This window comes from Carica papaya, chromosome 6 (genome assembly GCF_054855325.1).
Source record: "Carica papaya isolate Zhongbai chromosome 6, ASM5485532v1, whole genome shotgun sequence".
NCBI classification, from domain to species: domain Eukaryota; kingdom Viridiplantae; phylum Streptophyta; class Magnoliopsida; order Brassicales; family Caricaceae; genus Carica; species Carica papaya.
In genome coordinates, this window is record NC_142314.1 from 35,869,038 (window position 1) to 35,889,039 (window position 20,002).

Here is a 20,002-nt window from a genome sequence, read left to right on the forward strand (position 1 = left end):
AATTCTCAAGCAATATGATAATAACAGTATCATGAATCTCAATAATTTTCTCATTCACACATGTTTTCAAACACCACGAATAGTTTAACATCACCTTCACATAAACAAAGAATTTCACAGTAATATTGTTCATTGATTTTGTAACACTTGCACTTATACTTGTCATCATATCACTTACCATTGCACATGTCAATATCACTTTTACATTACATTGTTCACTTACCACTTTTCAGTTACTTTTTCATTTTCAATTATATTTTCATTAAGGTTTACAATTACTATTTTTTCATCTTTTAAGAATTTTATCGCGCAATGTCGTTTCCGCCGACATCAATGAAAGCAGTAAAAATCCCTTATACCATGTGCTTACTTCTTAATTCAGTTCACAGTTTGTAGTACACAATATACAGTTCATAATTTTTATTATTTCACTACGTCTAGCTAAAACCGTATTCACGGGTAGGGGTCACCATAGTCACACGCCAAAAGACTACACACATGCACCCCTCGATGATACTGATTAAACAGATTTTTATATCTTTTAAATATTCATTATTATTTTACAAATTAATCTCATCACTCTAGCACACCTACTTACAAAACTTAAATGCTTACATATCTCTATATATAACAAGTATACGTTATTTATACAAAATTTAATTTTCATAACCATTCAACTATCAATCAATACACATATACATGCATAACCTTCTTAGTTTATTGGAATTTATAAGATAATTCCTACAACCACAACACTTATATATTCTTACCTATATACAGTACACCAATTCATAGACTCATACATAATTTATTTACACTAATTCACGAATCATTAATTTACACATATTTTAATGCTCATATACGCATTATGCATATATAGAAATCATGTTTATATAGGTTTACACATATCATATCATACACATAAACTCGCTTTTACACATTTAATTATATATATTCATAAACACTCACATATGATAACATACATACACATGATGAGTTTACTGAAAACATGTTAGAAAATTTAAACAATTTATAAAATCTGTAAATAATTTACTTTAAAGAAAATAAAATTTTATAAAAATATGAGTGTTTATGAATGAGACTAACTCAATCCCTTACTTACAGTCGAGTCGAAAAAAGTATCAGAATTCTTATTGGCCCGGGTCTACGCTCTCTTATAAATCCGACATTGTTTGAATAATTCCCTCACTTACAAACAGAAAATATGTGGGTTAAATAATAGATGCTTGTGGGAATAATTAGAATACAAAAGTGAATCGAGATTTTACCAAAGACACACGATCCCAATCACTGGAATCACCATACGCCACCACCGTCAGCTATCGGTTCACCACACGCCGCCACCGGAGCATTGCATGCTGCCTCACACTCGGCTGTCAAAACCAGCATGCGCCACCAAAACCCCACATGCATCGTTTTGCTTCTGCTAGAAATCATTACAGAATGAGCAGCGCATGTATGTCTGACTCGGATATGGTGGAATCACACCGGAGAAATGTGTGGATGCGTGGAACTACGCTTGGCCACTGCCGTGATTCTCCTTATTCTTTGGACACACCGTTGCGTATTCTCTCTCTCTAGCCTTTTGGTTATGGGCCTCTTTGACGTACCGTACGCCACATGCACTAAACCCACCTCGTTGTCAGTTTGATCTGTTCTCTCCCACTCTTTCTCTGTACTTTCTCTCTTTTTGTGACTCATTCTTTCTCTTTCTCTCTACTTGTTTGACTTTGGTTCTCTTCCTTCTTCCCGATTTCTTATTTTTTTTCCTTTAATAGGCGGGAGGACAGAAAGCCCTGCATGCCTCTTCTTCCTTCTTCTTTGGTGTGCAGGTCCAGGCTTTTTCTTTATCTTCTTCAACTGTTAGAGGCGTACACGCCTCTGGTTGCCTTTTTTTTTTCCTTTTTTTTCATCAAAACAACATTGTTTTGGAGTTTTCTAAAACGACGTCATTTTGACCTTTCTTACTCCTGATGCCCATGCTTCAAAACGACGTCGTTTTGAAGCATGAGTGATCCTTGTTTCTGGGCTTGAGTGTTACAAATATAATCTATAATTATCTTAAATCGAGTTTTGTTCAATTTTTTTTAGCTTATTTATATGAATTAAAATAAAATATAAATAGAATATAAATTTAGATGAGCATAACAATATAATTATATGTTGATTTCATGTCTAATACAAGTTCTATTTTTATAATTTTCGAGTAGCTTTAGAAGCATGTATATAAAGCTCATAATGAGAGATGTGATTTTGCTTATGAGAATAGTGAAATTTTATGTAAAACTATCGAATAACATCACGAATTAGTTACTGTATTTGAATTATGAAAGGATATTAAATTTTAATTTCAATAATATAACTATTTAATCAAATAATTACTGTTACTTTTATTATTTATTAATTGAAATAATTAAAATCGACATGATCTTTTACTAAAAATATTTAGTGATCTTATTCTACTATATGTACTTTAAACAGAAACTAAATAAGATTAGAAAAATATTAAATAAAATACAATATAATAATGCATAAAAAAATTATTACATGATTTTGTTCACTCCTTAAAGCACAATATATTGTATTATATAATTTTTAATGTTAGATTATATAATTTTTAATTTATAAAAAAAATGTTAAGAAGAAATTATAGTATATTTTAGAAAAAAAAAATTATTTGTTTGGATTATTTTTATAGTGGGTAATTAATATACGGAAATATATGTTAATTACACATGATGGTAATAATAGAGTTATATTATGTTTGTAAAGATTGTGTATTAATGTATGGTAATGAGAACTATTTTATTTGGATTGATAAGATTATATGATTGTATATTAAGTCAAATTATCAATTTATCTATATCTTATTGTATGTAATATTAAGTGAAAAAGAAGAACAAATTTATTTAACTTGTAATTTAATTATTTAACTTGTAAAATTATTTAAATTGTAATTTTTAATGATTTTTTTTCAAATATCAAAAAATAAATTTGTTATAAATAATAAAAATTTAAAATTTTTATAGTTAATATAAAAAATTAATTTAAAACTAAATTTTTTATTTATAATTATAAATTAAAAAATTATTTATTACATAATATTTATTATTATTATTTTTGTAACACCCAAACCCTTATTTATTATTTTTATTGAAATTTTATAATTTATTCATAAGGGTGTAATTTAATTTAATTTTATTAAAATAAAAAAATAATAATGATAAAAATAGTTAAAATTATTTTTTGAATTTAATTGAAAATGATTTTGAAAAAAATGGGTGAAAATTTAGATTTTGGAGGTGTTTTTGAAAAGAAAATCGAAAATCATGGGTCAAAATGCAATTGAAAAAAATTGTGCCACGTCAGCAGCCCCGACCAACCAGGACACGCCGCGTGGCAGGGACGCTGACGCGGGACGGAGCCACGTGGGCGATCCGCGTGCATGCGATCGAACAGTCCAGATCTCACGCGTGAGGACGGCCCAGATCTCACGCGCACGGACGATCCAGATCTCACGCGTGCGGACAGCCTAGATTGAATCACACACGGACGGCTCAGATCACATTGCGATGGATGGCCCAGATTTTTTTCTATTTTAATCGCGATCGGACGATCCAGATTAAATCGAGATGGACGGCTGAGATTAAAATGAGAATGTTATAAATAACCTTACCCACACCCAACCCCAAACCCTAGCCGCCAGTACCCTCGCTGGAGAAGAAGACCCAGTCACCGGATGAGCCGGCCGCCGCCACCCGCCGCCGCACCGGAGGATTTTCTGACCGCTAAACGAGGTAAATTTTCTCCCATTGGCTCGTTTTTCGATGTTGAATCCGCCTATGGCTAAATTGGAGCCAAACTACAGGCTAATCGGCCGAAAAATACTGCCAAAGTCCAGCGCCGCCGCCGCGGCTTCCCTCAGTTTTTGCCTCCGATGAGGTCCTTCCTGATTCCCGTTCGATGCAATTTTTACACCACTATGATCACCGTCCTTTTTTTTACAGGTTGACCGGAACAAAATATCAAATCGTGACTCGCACCAGAGAAGCCGCCACACCCGAGAGCTCCGCCGCCGGTAAGTCTCGATTTTTCGTGATTTTTTGGCTCACCGAGGGCCCTAGGGTTGTTTTATCGCAGGAACTAATGCAAGTTTGACTGAATTCGGTCGAAATTGGCCAACTCGATGCGGATCGCCGCCAGAGCACGGCGAAGCCGCCGTGCCGGAATTCTGAAATTGGCCGAGTAAGCCCTAGGTCTGATTTTGAGTTTTTTCGGGACACGTATAGGTACCGAAAGTGTGTTTAGTTCTCAGAAAAAAATTTAGGAAATCTAGGGACTGCCCGTAGGCGCAGTGTAAAGCCGATTTCAGACTCCGAAATAAGTAAGGATTTCTCATCCTATTTTCTATCACGGTATTAAGCTCAATAAATGATAAAACGGTATTTCATGAATTGTGTATAATTAATTAAGGTTGCTAATGGAGCCCGAATCTGATGTATTTTTCGGTCAGTTGTTGTTTGATCTATTTGACAGTTTTAAATGCAGTATGGTATCTGATGTGTTTATTCTGTGGTTTCGTATGCATGAATCACGGTTTCATTTATTATGTTTTGAATTATTGTGAACCTGATGTTATGGTGCCTTATTTGGTGTCCATTACTGGTTTACGTGTTTATATTTGATTGGATAATTGAGATCAAGAAAAATAAAAAATGGTATGTGAATTGATAAATAGATGATGTCGACAGCCTAACTAGATATCCTAGGAGATGGTGGACGGACCGGGTCCGTAGCGAACCCTACCGGGAACATGGTCTCTCATATCGGACGGGGTATGGAGACCTTATGTGTTTTGGCGCCCATATCGGACGGGGTATGAGAACGGCCCGTTTCACCCTTATACCAGACGGGGTATTGAGGTTTATGATTTTTGGCGCTCATACTGGACGAGGTATGAGGACGACCCTGAATCAAGTTATCAATATGAATGGTTCATGTGTAGCGGGAACCCCTATGCATCCCCATGGATACTAGTAGACTGATAAAAGAGGAAAATCTGTTGTCTAATGATTGAAATGCAAATGTATGATATGTGTTATGTTATAAAGTGTGTATAATTTCATGATATTATAATGTTATTGTTTTCTTATATTATTTTCAGGAAGCTCACCGAGCTAAGTTGGCAGTAAAGGATTTTATTATTGAAAAATGAGTTTATCGTGAATTATGCTCCATTGGTCATTTTTGTTTTCTACCAATCTTTACTTCTGTGACAGTGAGATAGTGTGATGTCTTTACTGGGATAGTGTAGCTCATTCTTTATTTAACTATTTCAGATCAGGACGATTTGGTTCTCGAGTCCGTCCTGCAGGAAGACGGCGAGTAGACGTTTAAGGATTTCATAGTTTTATTTATAGCATTCATTACTAATATTTACCTTAATTAATTTATTCTTTCATACGTTAAATATGTTTTTGGTTATTGTGTAAGAGATGTTAATCACAATTTTTATTTCGTTTCCGCACTTAGAACTTTTTAATACATATGTTTTATTTTTATTTTCGGAGCCGTTATAATTTTTATGAATAAAATAAATAAATAAATAAATTTTTATTTCACTTCCGCACTTAAAACTTTTTAATACATACATTTCATTTTTATTTCCGAAGCCGTTACAATTTTTATGAATAAAATAAATAAATAAATTTTATTAAGAATAATTTTTAATTTTGATATCTTGTTGGGTTCATGTTACCGTGCAGCTGATAAAATTAAAGATGGTAAAATTAATTCTACATCAAATTTTTTATTCAAAAAAGATGGAAGAGAAAATTAGTTATGATATTCAAGTAAAAATTTGAAGTGTTCTTGCGGCAATAATAAATAGTTGAATAACCATACCCGTAAAGGATAGTGATGCATCACTTATATATATACATATGTATATATACACCCACTGCACCCATATTTTGAATTAAGAAGATGATGGGCATGGACAAAATGGCAGTCGTCTTCAACATATCATCTAAAGTTTGAAACTTTCACGATAAATTTACATTAATACATGATGATACCCCTGGGTTTCTCCTTCCTCAGAAACTTACTTGATATGATGATACCATCCACCATTTTTCTGTAACTCTTTTTCCTTATCAAACTCTAAAAACATCATCTATTCTAACCAATGGAAACACGCCTCTCTCCGCATCACAAGTGGGTTCCCCGAGAACAGTCCGAACCCCGCCCCTGGGGGGCGACGATTGGTGCGACGACGACAACGACGGTTTCGGCGAGTCCCGAAACGATGAAAACGATCTCCGGGTCGACAACGACCGTCGGGAAATTGCATCAACGTCCGAGAAGCAGTCGGGTCTCGACACCAGTCCCGTCTTTTGGATCCTGTCCCTGGTTTTTTTTTTTTTCACTTAAGCACGAGTGATGGGAAGGAGCCAGGGGAAACGCAAGCTGATGTGAAGAAGGAGAGGTGAAGCAAGACAGCCGAATCGAAGAAGTGGAAGCAGAAGAAGAAGACGCAAGCTGATGTGAAGAAGAAGAAGAAGAAGAAGAAGCAGGTCGGCTTAGAAGAAAAACAAAAATTTGATGTTTAAGGGTAAAACTAGAATTAAGAAAATATTACGAGAGTAAAAAGAAATAAAAAAATTTAACGGCATGATTGGATAACTTAAATGACTGTTCGTTAATATTAAGTATAGAATTTATTAATATTTAAATTTAATTATATTTATATGAGAGTTTATTAATGTCTTATAATAATAATTTTTGTTTGAATTGAAAAAGTAATATGGTTTTATATTTGAGTAAATTTTTTAATTTATTTTTATTTTATTATATATAATAATAATAATAATAAATAAATTTAAAAAATATAATATTAAATATAGAATATATAAATATATTATATGTATTTATATATAATTAAATATATAAATACATATATAAATTTATGTATATATGTAAAAAAATATATAATTAAGTATATAAATATATGTGTATATAAAATTGATATAATTAAATATATTATATATAGGTATATATAATTAAAAATATAAATATATGTTTATATATAAAAATATATATAATTGAAGATATATATATATATATATTGAAAAGAAGAGGAATATAAGAAAAAATGTTGGTAAAAGAAATTAAAGAGAAATGTAATGTTGTAAATAATAAAAATTATTAAGGTATATTAGAAAAAAAATATTAAACTATTATAAAACTAATCGTTGATTTGACAAAATTGAGAAAAATTATAATTTTGAGAATCATAATTTAATAATAAAAAATTATATCATGCATTTATAAATATAAATTGTAACGGCCCCGGAAATTTAAAATGAAATGTGTATTAAAAATATCAAATGCGGAAGTGAAGTCAAAATTTCGATTAACATCCCTTACAGTAAAACAAAAAACGTGCTCATAAAATATAAAAGATCAAACTACCTAAAGGAGAAACTTGAAAGTAAAAGCTACGAATATGACTATGGAGTCTTTAGGCGTCCCCTTCGTCGTCCTCCTGCGGAACCGGCTCGGGAACAATGTCTTCATGATCTGAAATGATTAAATAAGAAATGAGCTACACTACCCCAGTAAGGACATCACGATATCTCACCGTCACGGAGGTAAAGGTGGATAGAAAACACAAAAAGACCAATGGAGCATAATTTACAACAAATTCTTTTGTTAATAATAAAACCTTTACCATTCACTTACCTCGGCGAAATTCATAAAACAATATACGAAAGCAATAACATTATCATCATCATGAAATCATATAAACTGTATAACATAATACTTATCACGCCTTTTGTAATTCAATCATTACACAATATATTTTCCTAATTTACCAGCCCACTAGTATCCATGGGGATCCATAGGGGTCCCGCTACCCGTTAACCCTTAACACTTGTAATCAGATTCCAGGGCCGTCCCCATACCCCGTCCGGTATGGGCGCCAAAACACATAAGGTCTCCATACCCGTCCGGTATGAGAGACCATAATCTCGGTAGGGTTTCCTACGGACCCGATCCGTCCACCATATCCCAGGATATCTAGTCCGGCTGACCACATTATATAATTATCAATTTACATAATCTTTCATTCTCATTTTCCTCAGTCAGCATCATCAATTTACATACAAATAAGCAAACAGTAATTTATGCCAGACAAGACAACATACAGCATCGGTTTCTCAGTCATTCAACATATAATCAATAAAACAGTAAAATATGCACGCGAAACAATGAAATGAAAACATCAGACCTCATACTACATTTAAAACTGTAAAATATGCCAAATAACAGTTAACCGACAAAAACACTAGACTCGGGCTCCATTAGCGACCTTAAGCAATTTCACACATTCGTTGATTCAAGAATTACCGTTTTATCATTATTGAACTTTAATACCGTGATAGGAAATAGGGTGAGAGATCCTTACTCGTTTCGGAGTCCGAACACGGCTTCACAGTGCGCCTACAGGCTGTCCCTAATTTTTTCTGAATTTTTTCCGGGGAACTGAAACGCACTACTGGTACCTGCACGTGTTCCAAAAAATCCCAAATTAGGCCCAGGGCCCCTTTTTGGCCAATATCGCAATTCCGGCACGGCGGCTCCGCCGTGCTCCAGCGACGGCGTTGCCGCTTGTGGCGGCAATTCGCCTCGGATTGGCCGTTTTTGGCCGTTTCCGGCCGAATTCGGCCACACTTGCATCGGTCCCTGTGATAAAACAACCCTAGGGCCCTCGGGGGGCCAAAATATTACGGAAAACCGAAGACATGGTAATTTGGTGCTCATACCGGACGGGGTATGAGGACGGGCCGCTTCACCCTCATATCAGACAGGGTATTAAGGTTTAATATCTTTGGCGTTCATACTGGACGGGGTATGGGGATGACTCTGTAATTGAGATTGTTAAGGAAAATGGTTCACGTGTAGCGGAGACACCTCTATGAACCCCCATAGATACTAGTAGACTGGTGAAATGAGAAATGATTATGATTTTATTTATTGTTAATGAATATGAATTTATGATATGTTTTATGTTGCAGATTGTTCATAAAGTTATTATCTGTATGATATTATTGTTTCTATGATTGATAAACGAATTTGCTAAATTTAGTGCTCAATTAGTTGTTTTGATTTTATACCAACATTTACTTCTGTGCCGGTGATATAGTGTGATATCCTTACTGTACTAGTGTAGCTCATCATTTATTTAACCATTTCAAATAAAGATAATTTAGTTCCGGAGCCTGATCCGCAAGAAGATTGCGAGTAGATGGTAGATACTTTTTATTTTCCATTACTTTTCTTATTTATCGTGTTTATTTCAGAGAATTCATTCCGTAATATTTGTTTAGTATTTTTAAATTATTGTGTAAAAAATGTAAATCTTAACTTTTTATTTCGTTTTTGTACTTAAATTATTATATATTTTATTTTAAATTTTCGAAACTGTTACAATTAATTTATTCTTACTTATTTATATAATAATAATTAGTATATAAAAAATATATAATAAAAAAATTAAATTATTTATCAATATAATTATAATTATATTTAAATAAATAATTATTATAAATTAAATTTTTATATTTAATAAAATAAATAATAAATTATAAATATAAAAATAAAATTAAATATATTATACATAAATATAAAAAAAAAAACTGTTAACACGGATTCAATAATTTTAAAATTTATCATTACAAATATCACTCAAGTATTATTTATTATCATTAAAAATTAAAACTAAACAAAAATTTTTTATAGCCTACGTTAAAATTCTAACGAGCGGTAGTTGCGTTATGTTGTCTCCCTCAAACATTGTGCGAAAACCAGTCCGGCGAGAGAGAAAAAATGGTAGCTCGAAAGTTCCTGGTCCGCCATGGAGATTCTACCTTCGATGTCGAATATGAAGCTGAGGACGGCTTGGAAGTCTCTATCTATCTCTTCGTATTTCATAGTATCTCCTCTATTTATGTGCAGATAAGTATCTAACATTTTCTACCTCGAGAATGTAGGTTTTCAAGTTACAGCTCTTTTCTCTCACTTCAATTCTTCCCGATGAACAAAAGGTCGTCATTTCTCTTACTTGATAGTTATCTGCGCATGTGCGATGTGCGTTCGTGTGTTGAATTCGTTGATGAGTGGTTATTTACTATTGACTGGCTTTAGGTATTGGCGGAGGATAGTGATCGGCCGGTATTAGAGGACTCTGATCTCATGTCCGTATCAGAGAAGCTCCGATTGGTGTCAATCACTGACCAAAGCGAAGAGAAACAAGAGGCAAGCGGTAGCGAGAAATCGAATGCGGAGTTAATAAAATCCGATGAGGAATTGGCTCGAATGTTGCAGGTTTTTTTTTTTCTGTTTTTAATTTTTAAGAAATGTTGCTCGGTGAGAAATTTCTGCTTGTTTACAGTTGTTTTTCACATGTTTGTTCTGTGATGTTCAGGCAGAGGAGGAAGAGCTTTTCCTTCGACAATATGTTGGCGGAAAAGACACGGAGGGAATTGATAAGAAGATACGGCCTTATATCACTGAAGTTCGGATGGTAAACTTGCATTTTCTTTAAAAAAAAAAAAAAATTCTATCTCATAATTTTGGCTACTTGCCGAGAAAATGCGGGAGTGACATAGGGAAAACGGAATAGTTTTGTTTCATCAAAGGGAGACTTATAAATGGGAATTGGCCTGTTGTTGCTGAAGTATGAAGATCCAGTCCGTCAGGAGGCTGCTAGGAAAACAGTTCCTTTAGAAAGGCTCGAGGAGAAAGCACTGGTTAGTTTGGCCAAGGTAAGAGCTTCTCTGTTATATCATATGGAAAACTTACCATCAGATTCTTATGATAATGGTATGAAAAAAGAGTACTTTATGTCTTCATAGTATATATAACATTAGACCATGTATTTTTGGGTACAACTTATTTGCAACTGGTGGTAGGAAATCGAGTTTGCTGCTGAAAATGATGTGCGTCAAAATATGGTGGAACCTACTGCCATTGATCCTTTTGTGTTCTCTTAAATAAAGTACTCTTTGAGTAGTTTGATAGGTTATGTAGATATGGCACAGCATGTCATATATTGTAGATACCCATAATATAGAATCATTGCTTGTCTATAATTTATGATGTAAAACTGTCATAATAATTGGCAATCCTGATAATGTTTTAGGAGGGGAACTTTAAACCATCAAAAATTGAACAAGACCATGCTTTCCTGCTGCAGCTGCTTTTTTGGTTCAAACAATCTTTCAGGTGCCCTTTACTACCCTGCTGTTATATCGAAGTTTCCCTATGTGTAATAGAATACTGTTGTATCAAAACAATCAGATGGGCCAAGAAATAAGCTGAAAAATCATCAAGTGAAAAACAATAGCGAGGTTTATTTCTTGTGGAAATTCCTTTAGATTAAATTTTTAATTTTTGTAATGTTTTGTAAAAGTAAAATTTTAATTTAAATAATTTAGTTTATTTTTTCAATAAGAGAAGCTTGAAAAAACTTCTATGCTTGTAGCAGAAAAGGAGAATTAACAGAGAAAAGAAATATCCTCTAATTAATTACTTTTTGTGATTGGATATGCATCCAAAAATATAACGGTGATTTACTTTTATGTAATATGCGTATGTTCCTTTGTATCTAAATAATTGTGTAATTTCATTTTGCTTATTGGTGTTTGGAGTTGCTCTTTTACATTTTTTTTTTCTAGAACAGTGCCTTCTGTTGCTTTCTGATATAATTATACATTGGCCTGCACTTGTTTGTCCTTGAAAGGATTACATAGTCTTTAGGTTCTCTTTTTCCATTTCTGAAGATATTCAGCTTATCTGCAAGTCTATGAATTCTATTCTTTATAAGTGTTGTTATTCCGAACTTCAGAAATTTTTTACACGTTGTAAATGAAGAACTTTGGCAAACATCCTTTGTTTCTCTTTTCTTTTTGGCAGCTTATTAATACTGAAATTTCATGTTTATGGCATCTTGTTCACAACCTTATTATTATGCAGAGGGTTTCTTTTCTTTTCTTTTCTTTTTTGATGCGAAGGCAGCAGAATCAGCTACTGATTTTCAATCTCGGAGAAGAAATTTTACAGTAAACAAGTACTCTTTAGTAATTTTTGACTGGACAAATCTTGTTTTCATGATATGATCTTGCAGATGGGTTAATAGACCTCCATGTGATGGTTGTGGCAATGAAACTGTTAGTCAAGGTTTGGGAAATGCACTTGAGTCAGAAATTCGTTATGGAGGAACTCGAGTAGAACTTTATCGGTATGTCCAGGGATTCTTACTGTTCCTATATTTTAATTTTTAACTTCTCAATTTGACTTCATGGCTTTTATATATTGATCTATTGCTGCCAATTTGTCATTTTCTTTGTATAATTCTTCTTTTTTTAATGTGTTATTTGACTTTTTTGCGCTTGTATATCAACTAGTTCTGATACTCGAGTAGAATTTTAAAGCACCTTCATAACGGCAAGAGTCTAATTTAGAAGCGCTAGTTCTGATACTCTGTCAAGCAAAGTTAACCTATTCATCCAACTGCTTATTTAGTTTGTTGCCTGTTTCTTCTTTAATTTTTATTCTAAAACAAATCTTCCGATAGAAGCTATTACGCTGCTCATTCATTTGTTCTTCTTTTTTCATGATCTTCCTTTTGCTTCCTGTTTCTTGGTCAACAGTTACATATGTGTCCTAAATCACCTTCTTCTTATCCTAGTTTCTGTGATGCCTTTTTGATGTGGCCCCTTGTGTTTGCAATCTTGTTATATAGCGTTTTGTCTTGCTTTTCTACCTATTATTAACTGATATTTTTAATGGCTCATTAGAGAACTTTTGATCTCATGAACAAAAGACCAAATCAACTTTTCTGAAATTCTGCCTACCTTTAATTAGTTTATGCTTTGATCTTTTTTTACCGGACTAACAACTGCTATAAGGATTAACTTCCTGGACAGAAGAAATTGCTCCCTCATGTATGGACTGCCCTTACAACTTATCCTAACTACCTATGGCACAACTGTACAAAAGATAACTACATAATTAAAGACAACAAGAACATTCAACCCGTAAGACTTCTATATTAGGACAATTGAGATTCAAACTGCAAACCAAAAATCTAATTTTTGAATCGAGAATCATAATCAAGTTGAACAATAACATTCAAAGCATAGTTAATGAATCAAATACTATCCTATATATCACAGAAATATAAAACACTAGAAAATAAATATATTTGAAAAAATTTCACTAATATCATGGACAACTGAAAAAAATGCCTGTTTCTGCAGAAAATTGTATAGATATATACGATAACGTTGTTAGTTATCCTAAATAACAAAATTCAATGGCCTATTATCATCCTCAAAATTGTATCTTGTAAGTAAATGAGTTACTTAAGTATTCAGTTGGATTCAGTTTTTGACTAGAGTCAATCAAGTCCCACAAGTGATTCACTATGGATCTCATGATTCATCCACAATTCTTGATAAATTATGATTCGCTCGTAGATTCAAATCACTTTGGAACTAAATCTAATTGAATCGAACAATTCAAATCATGAATCACAAAATTCTAACAAGTTTCACTTGATTATTTTGAAGTAGTTTTCTACTGCAACCTTGGCCATTATCATGTAGGACGGAAAATTCATTTCTGTCAAATATAATTGTGACTACTACTTGGACTAGATATAAGTATCAGGAGCTGATATATTGTATTTGAAACTTAAGTTCTTGCTGAAATGTTATTTTGGAACTCTTTTTTGTTATTTTATTTCTTCATCTCCAAATTCATCTTGATATCATAAAGTGTCTTTTGCACAGAGCTTTAAGAATAATATAAAAAGAAAATTGGTTGGTTTCTTCCGGTTGATTTAATGTAATCCATTTATTTTCTACTCTTTCGTTTGGTTTGCAAGGTGTCTCTAGATTAATCTTTATTTACTTTGCATATCAGTATCTGAAATTATCTCTGCATTCTGACTTTTTTATTTTGCCTTCTCTGTATTTGCTTTTATTTAATGGGACAACGACAGCTGTAATTTATGTTCAAGAATCACTCGATTTCCAAGATACAATGATCCAATAAAGGTATGTCTTGTCATGCTTTTGCAAATTAAGCCTCTAAATTTCATTTATAAGGTCATCTATCATCAATTTCATCTTCTTTTTCTTTCTTTTCTTCATGGTGTGCAGCTTCTGGAAACAAGGAAAGGGCGTTGTGGGGAGTGGGCTAATTGCTTCACACTTTATTGCCGTGCTTTTGGATATGAATCTCGTCTGGTTAGTCATCAAGTTTGCCCAAATTCAATGTTATACACAAAATTCTCTATTCTTTGAAATAAATATCATCAAACAACACCAAGAGGTTGCCTCCCATATACATATGAATTTATTTACAACAGGTCGTAATATCTATTGGAGTTTGCCCAAATTCAATGTTAATACACAAAATTCTCAATTCTTTGAAATGAAAAACGAATGTCATCAAACAGCACCAAGAGATTGTCTCCCGTATGCATATGAATTATTACAATAGGGTACTGATCATAATATCTTTTGGATCACCTATGTCCTCCTCATCATGGAGAGGGAAATCTTTTAGCAAAAGATTGAGGACTTGGAACCATTGGCTCTTAAAGGGCAGAACTACCTCAGAAGTTGTTCCTCTCTTGCTGAATAACCCACATAATAGATAGGAGAAATAATCTCCTTATGGTCTATCTTAGCCAAGATAGCATCCCAGGCCCAAAGCACATTCATTACTGTGCTCCCTACCTCTTAAGCAGCACTTATTGAATCAAGAGCTGTATAGGGATCAGGCATCCCAGAATTAGGTGTCCGAAGTTGCCTCCCATGTGAAATGCTCCCAAAAATTGTTTGCATCTTGAAGCTCTTTAGATGGATATAGGAGTTGGGCTACCTATTTTTGATGGAAAATTGATAAACCTCCATTATTTGGAGAGACATTACCTCACAGAGTTGACTGGAAAGGTATAGTAGTTAAACATGAATATGAGCAATTACATGAAAGAACGACACGATGTGGTTCAAGTTATGTATAAATATGTGATATGATAGCCTGCAGATTGATTGACATGCAGGCTCATTAATATGAAAAAATTGAAGAGGATTTTTCTGTTATTGGTGTGCAATATGACTTCCTCTTTCTATTTTATTCACTTCCCTGTAACTGTAGAAAGCAACTTTCTTTCTTTGTAGAGTCACTAACTACTTAAGACGGGTATGTCATTGTTTGTGACTTCTCAGTAACTGACTTTGCTCAGTTGAAGGAAGTTTATTTTGATTGTGTAGAGAAACTTATTTTCCATCTGATCATAAAATTTCAGTACAAACTTCTTTTGTTTTCTCCATACTAAATGTCTGTTGAAAACACATTTTAGTGCTTTGGCCATACAAACTTGAAACTAGCTAGATATGTGTAAACAAACCACTCAAGGTCTACTGCAGGAAGACGGGTAAAATGGGAAAAGACTGTACAGGGGCAAAAGGGTCATTTTGTTCAAGAGTAGGTTAGTCTTTTTCATCGTAACAGCATGCAAGTGGGAGTTGGGTATAAAAAGAATGCAGCTGGGTGATCGGGACCTTTATCCAATTTGTTGTAAGCCACTTGTGGCTGTTGCAACCTCCAGGCACCCATGGAGGTTAGACGCTCCCATTCCTGCCACCAAAAGTCTATAAAATAGGTGGCCTGAAATGAATGAATCATCAAAAGGAAAATTCTCCCGAGATCAGTCTCTCTCTCTCTTTAGTCTCTCCTCTGTTCTTCTTTCTAAATCAGACCATGAGCAAGGTGGCAGATAATATGTCATTTATCTGGAGAATATTTGATCTCACTGTTGGTTCTGACTTAATTGGTACTACTCATATGGCACACTAGGCTCTATGACTTATATTTAGAGCCTACATCTACTTGGGCCCCTTTTTTAAAAAAATTATTTGTATAATTTTTAAATGAATATCCTTTTTTTAAAAAAATTATTTGCATAATTTTTAGATGAATATTTGGCAAAGTAATGTAAAAAGTAATTTCTGCGTAATTTAGGGAATTAACCAAAACCATAATTTTCATAGGAAAGTAATGCAAGCGATCAAAAGTTCTCATACTTCAGTTATTATGTCCTCTATAAAAGGAAATACCTGAATCTGATGTTCCAAAAATCAAGCAATCTTATTGTTTAGGAAGTGAAACTCCCTTTATATTGTCGATGTATTGAATGTTAGTTCCTCAACCATTCACTGGCATGTGAATTTATTTAAGAGGGAATGGCACCTGGGTGCCATATTATTATAAGCTGAGGAAGTTGAGAATGGACCTTAAATTTTGGCTCTGCCTACTGGAATTTGGCACCAAGGGAAGCTGTAACAGTCTAACTTAGGTCTGGAAGACTTGTAGCCTCGTAAGATAAACTAGATAAAGAAGCATTTAGCCCAACGTATACTAATAGTTTATTCATCCTCAGGTTCTGGATTTCACAGATCACGTCTGGACAGAGTGCTTTTCACAGTATTTGGGAAGGTGAACTTCACCGACAAAAATCATGGCTTTTGTTTTTCTGGAGACATTAAACCATGGATGGAGTCATGTCCAGTGACATTTCACTGAATTTGTTGTTTTGGTTGTAACAGATGGATGCATCTTGATCCTTGTGAAGCAGTGTATGACAGACCATTGTTATATGAAAAAGGGTACTTTAAGCAACATGGTTTACCTTATTTTTGGAGTTAATCTCCTTAATCCTCTATTTTTTATCCTAAAAAATCTTTTCTTTTTGTTTACTTTTAGCTTATTAGTTGTTATTCTTTCATGGATTCTTTCAGGTGGAATAAGAAGTTGAATTACATTATTGCTATTGCAAATGATGGAGTTTATGATGTCACTAAACGTTATACAAGAAAGTGGCATGAGGTAACTACTAGTGTAGTTTTCTGTCCATTCAAGGCTTTGCCGGCTGCTATATTTTTTTCATTTCACTTCTCAAGCTCATAATCATATTGTTTATTGATAAAAACAGTTATGTTTGTATTTTTTATTCTGTTTTAGGTTTTGTCTCGGCGAATCCTGACATCAGAATCTGTTTTATTAGCCACTCTTGCTAATTTGACAAAGGAATGTCGGAGTAGCTTTCCACCTCAAGTACTTTCAGAGCTTGAAGCCCGAGACAGAATTGAGCAAGAGGCAATTGAGAGAGATATCCTATCTCCAGACAATCCCTCTGTCTCCTTACCTGGAAGACAAAGTGGGGACAAAAACTGGCGCATTTCAAGGGCAGAATTTGGTTCTGACTCCTTTGGTTCTTCTTCCTGTCCCATCCGTGTGTGCGTAGATGAGCATGTAACAAGGATTTACAACGCATTTTCTCCTGTCCTTTCTAGTTTTATTGAGAATTCTCTACCTAAATCCAAGGTTGTTGAGGTACTTGAGATTTTTAGAGGACTCCTGGTGGATCTCAAGAAAAAACCCTATAAAACAAGAAGTGCTTCTTTAAGACTAGTGCCCAATGAGAGTCAATCTTTGGTGAATAAGTTTATACCCTCAGTTGGCGAGTTACTTGATGTTCTTTCCCTAACGAGCAACTTGGATATAGATGGCAGGGTCAACATATGTTTAGCTGGGGACCCTATAAAAGCCGCTTTCACTCTGCCTGTTGTGTTGCATGCTTTGGATGTACTGATCAACAATTTGAACAAATACCAAAACTTTGAAAAAGATTCTCTGAGCTTTCCACTTCTAAAATTAAACAGAATATTCTCTGGCTCTGTCCTTGCAAGTGGCGAGGAGCTTCCTTTTGGGATTGTAAGTGCGGTAGAAAGCTTCTATATTTGTCTTTATGGTGTGTTCATGTAGATAACCTTTAGACTCCCGTCTTTACAAAATTTCAGGCCACATCAGCATTTGATGGAACTCGTTTGTCTAAATGGGAAGAACCAAATGGTGGAAAAGGTACCGTAAACAATTAATTGGTATCTAATAGGAAGGGTGAAAAGAATGACTCTTTTCAAAACATTGCTTAATCAATCTTTGGAGAATAATGTTCTTCCTTGCTTTTGGGATCCCCCTTCAATACTCTGTATATTGCTTGTATTTGACCATAACTATCTTATCATCGTGTTTCATCTTGTAGGTTGTTGGATCATCTATAAATCATTGGAGAACAAGATGCATGAACTTGTTGCTTATGAATTTATGTCTGCAAATGATGCGCCAGAGAGGGATCCAATGGATTGGTATGTTTTTTAGAACACATGATCATAACCCAATCACCTCTATGTAGGACTTCTGGCTTCTATCACTCATAGTTGATTGAGATGTGGCATGCAATATTATACTAGCTCAGGTTGCCAATGATTATTTTATCAATGATTAAGCAAACCTTACTTTGAACTGGCTGGCTCATCTTAAAACTCTGCTGCACAACCAACTAATTCAATACTCTATGTTTAAGTGTCTGTTCCGTTATTACGCACAAGAAGGATTCACAAGGAGAATTTTTGTAACTTTGCTCATTAAGATATGTTCGGAAGAAATTTAGAAATTTTGTGGAATTTATTTGCAAATCTAGACTTAGTGCAATTGGATGATAGAATTTACCTCTAAAATGATAAGAGAACGTCATGTAAATAATTTTATTTGGAATTAGAGCAGTCCATTCTAATTTTTTTTTTTAAAAAAAAGCCCCATATAAAACTCCATATAGAATTAGAATGTTGATTTAAATTCCACAATTTTGATGAAATTCAGACAACACTTTCATTTTTACATGGAACTCCATATGATTATTATTTGTTATCGTCTCTTAATAGAATTTACGTCCTTTGTTACTTGAACTAAGTGCAGATCCACCGACTAATGTTACAAAATATTTTTGAATTTTTCCAAGTTTGCCTAGAGATGTTGAATATTGTTGTTTGGGAGGGGCGGGGAGTGGGATAATCAATATTAGGGGACAGAAAAATTGAGAAAATCTTTTTAACGTCCACGTGTGGATGCCAAAAGTCAGAAACTGTGTTAGTCTTGTTCGTTTTCCTCACTGATTAACCTTTAAGTTATAATCCTAATGGCTTCTGTATTTTGTACAGGATACTCGAAGGAAGTAATGATGGGGGATCCTGCTGGCATGTTTTGGATAAACAAACAAATCAGCAGTTCAAAAACCGCTTTGAACAGAGATCATACCAGATAACATCAACAGGCTTCCCATCAAACCTTTTCAGGTATATGCTATTGATTGAACTTTTCAGTGTCTGCAAGTTTACTCATTACGCAATGTTTAGTAAAATAAAATAACACCGTGGATTCCAGGTTTCGGTTTTTAGCAGTGCGAGATGTTCAATCGACTTCGCGGCTGCAAATAGGTAGCATTGACCTGTATGCAAAGAGCAGCTAATGTCTCCTCCTAAGATGAAGCCATTAGCAAACAATTCCTCCACCGGACCATATTCACTGGGTACTGAGGAAAACCTTCCAAGGAATTTGCCAAACAAGCTGTATATTTGGTACCAGTTCCTCGTGCCTCATGGCTTAGAGTGCAGCTTCTGGTTCCATTCTTTGTTACTACTATTTCTCTATTACTGCTTAAAATAATTTATATGTAACATTATTTTATATAACTGATATATATATATATAATAATTCAATATTTTTCAAAATACTACTAGAAGAATTAGTGAAATTTACAAAGCTACCTATAAATACACCAATAATTATAATAATAGTTACAAGTGATTCCATGTAAGTATACACATCTGTTTTGTCACTGTCAAAAATTGTAATTCTTGATTTAATATTTTGAATAGATATGCATTTATGATTTTCAGTATAATAAAATGTGTTAAACGTGTAAGAAGATTAATTAACTATAAACTATATTGTAAATCTAATATTCTTAAATAATTAACTGAATACTGAATTTAGAAAAAATCAG

General features: G+C 33.8%; 1 protein-coding gene across 2 annotated transcripts; it reads left to right on the forward strand.

Moving 5' to 3' along the window:
- Positions 1-9,833: 9,833 nt before the first annotated feature.
- On the forward strand, positions 9,834-19,727 carry PNG1 (peptide-N-glycanase 1). Of its 2 annotated transcripts, XM_022035518.2 has the most exons (17): positions 9,834-9,990; positions 10,077-10,130; positions 10,231-10,410; positions 10,511-10,609; positions 10,764-10,850; positions 11,228-11,310; positions 12,212-12,325; positions 14,093-14,147; positions 14,253-14,339; positions 16,541-16,596; positions 16,707-16,766; positions 16,899-16,986; positions 17,122-17,874; positions 17,961-18,021; positions 18,203-18,305; positions 19,158-19,292; positions 19,381-19,727. In XM_022035518.2, exons 1-17 carry the CDS (start codon positions 9,913-9,915, stop codon positions 19,463-19,465), a joined length of 2,178 nt encoding a protein of 725 aa, XP_021891210.1. In that variant the 5' UTR covers positions 9,834-9,912; the 3' UTR covers positions 19,466-19,727. The 2 variants fall into 2 exon arrangements, with proteins under 2 accessions (XP_021891210.1, XP_021891211.1); XM_022035519.2 differs by lacking the exons at positions 9,834-9,990; positions 10,077-10,130; positions 10,231-10,410 and having other exon boundaries at positions 10,505-10,609; positions 10,709-10,850.
- The last annotated feature ends 275 nt before the right edge of the window (positions 19,728-20,002 follow it).

Coding starts and splice junctions, on each gene's coding strand:
- PNG1 (XM_022035518.2), top strand. CDS start 9,913: ATGGTAGCTCGAAAGTTCCTGGTCCGCCATGGAGATTCTACCTTCGAT. Junction 10,411..10,510: donor AATTGGCTCGAATGTTGCAG/GTTTTTTTTTTT, acceptor TGTGATGTTCAG/GCAGAGGAGGAAGAGCTTTT. Junction 14,148..14,252: donor GATACAATGATCCAATAAAG/GTATGTCTTGTC, acceptor CATGGTGTGCAG/CTTCTGGAAACAAGGAAAGG.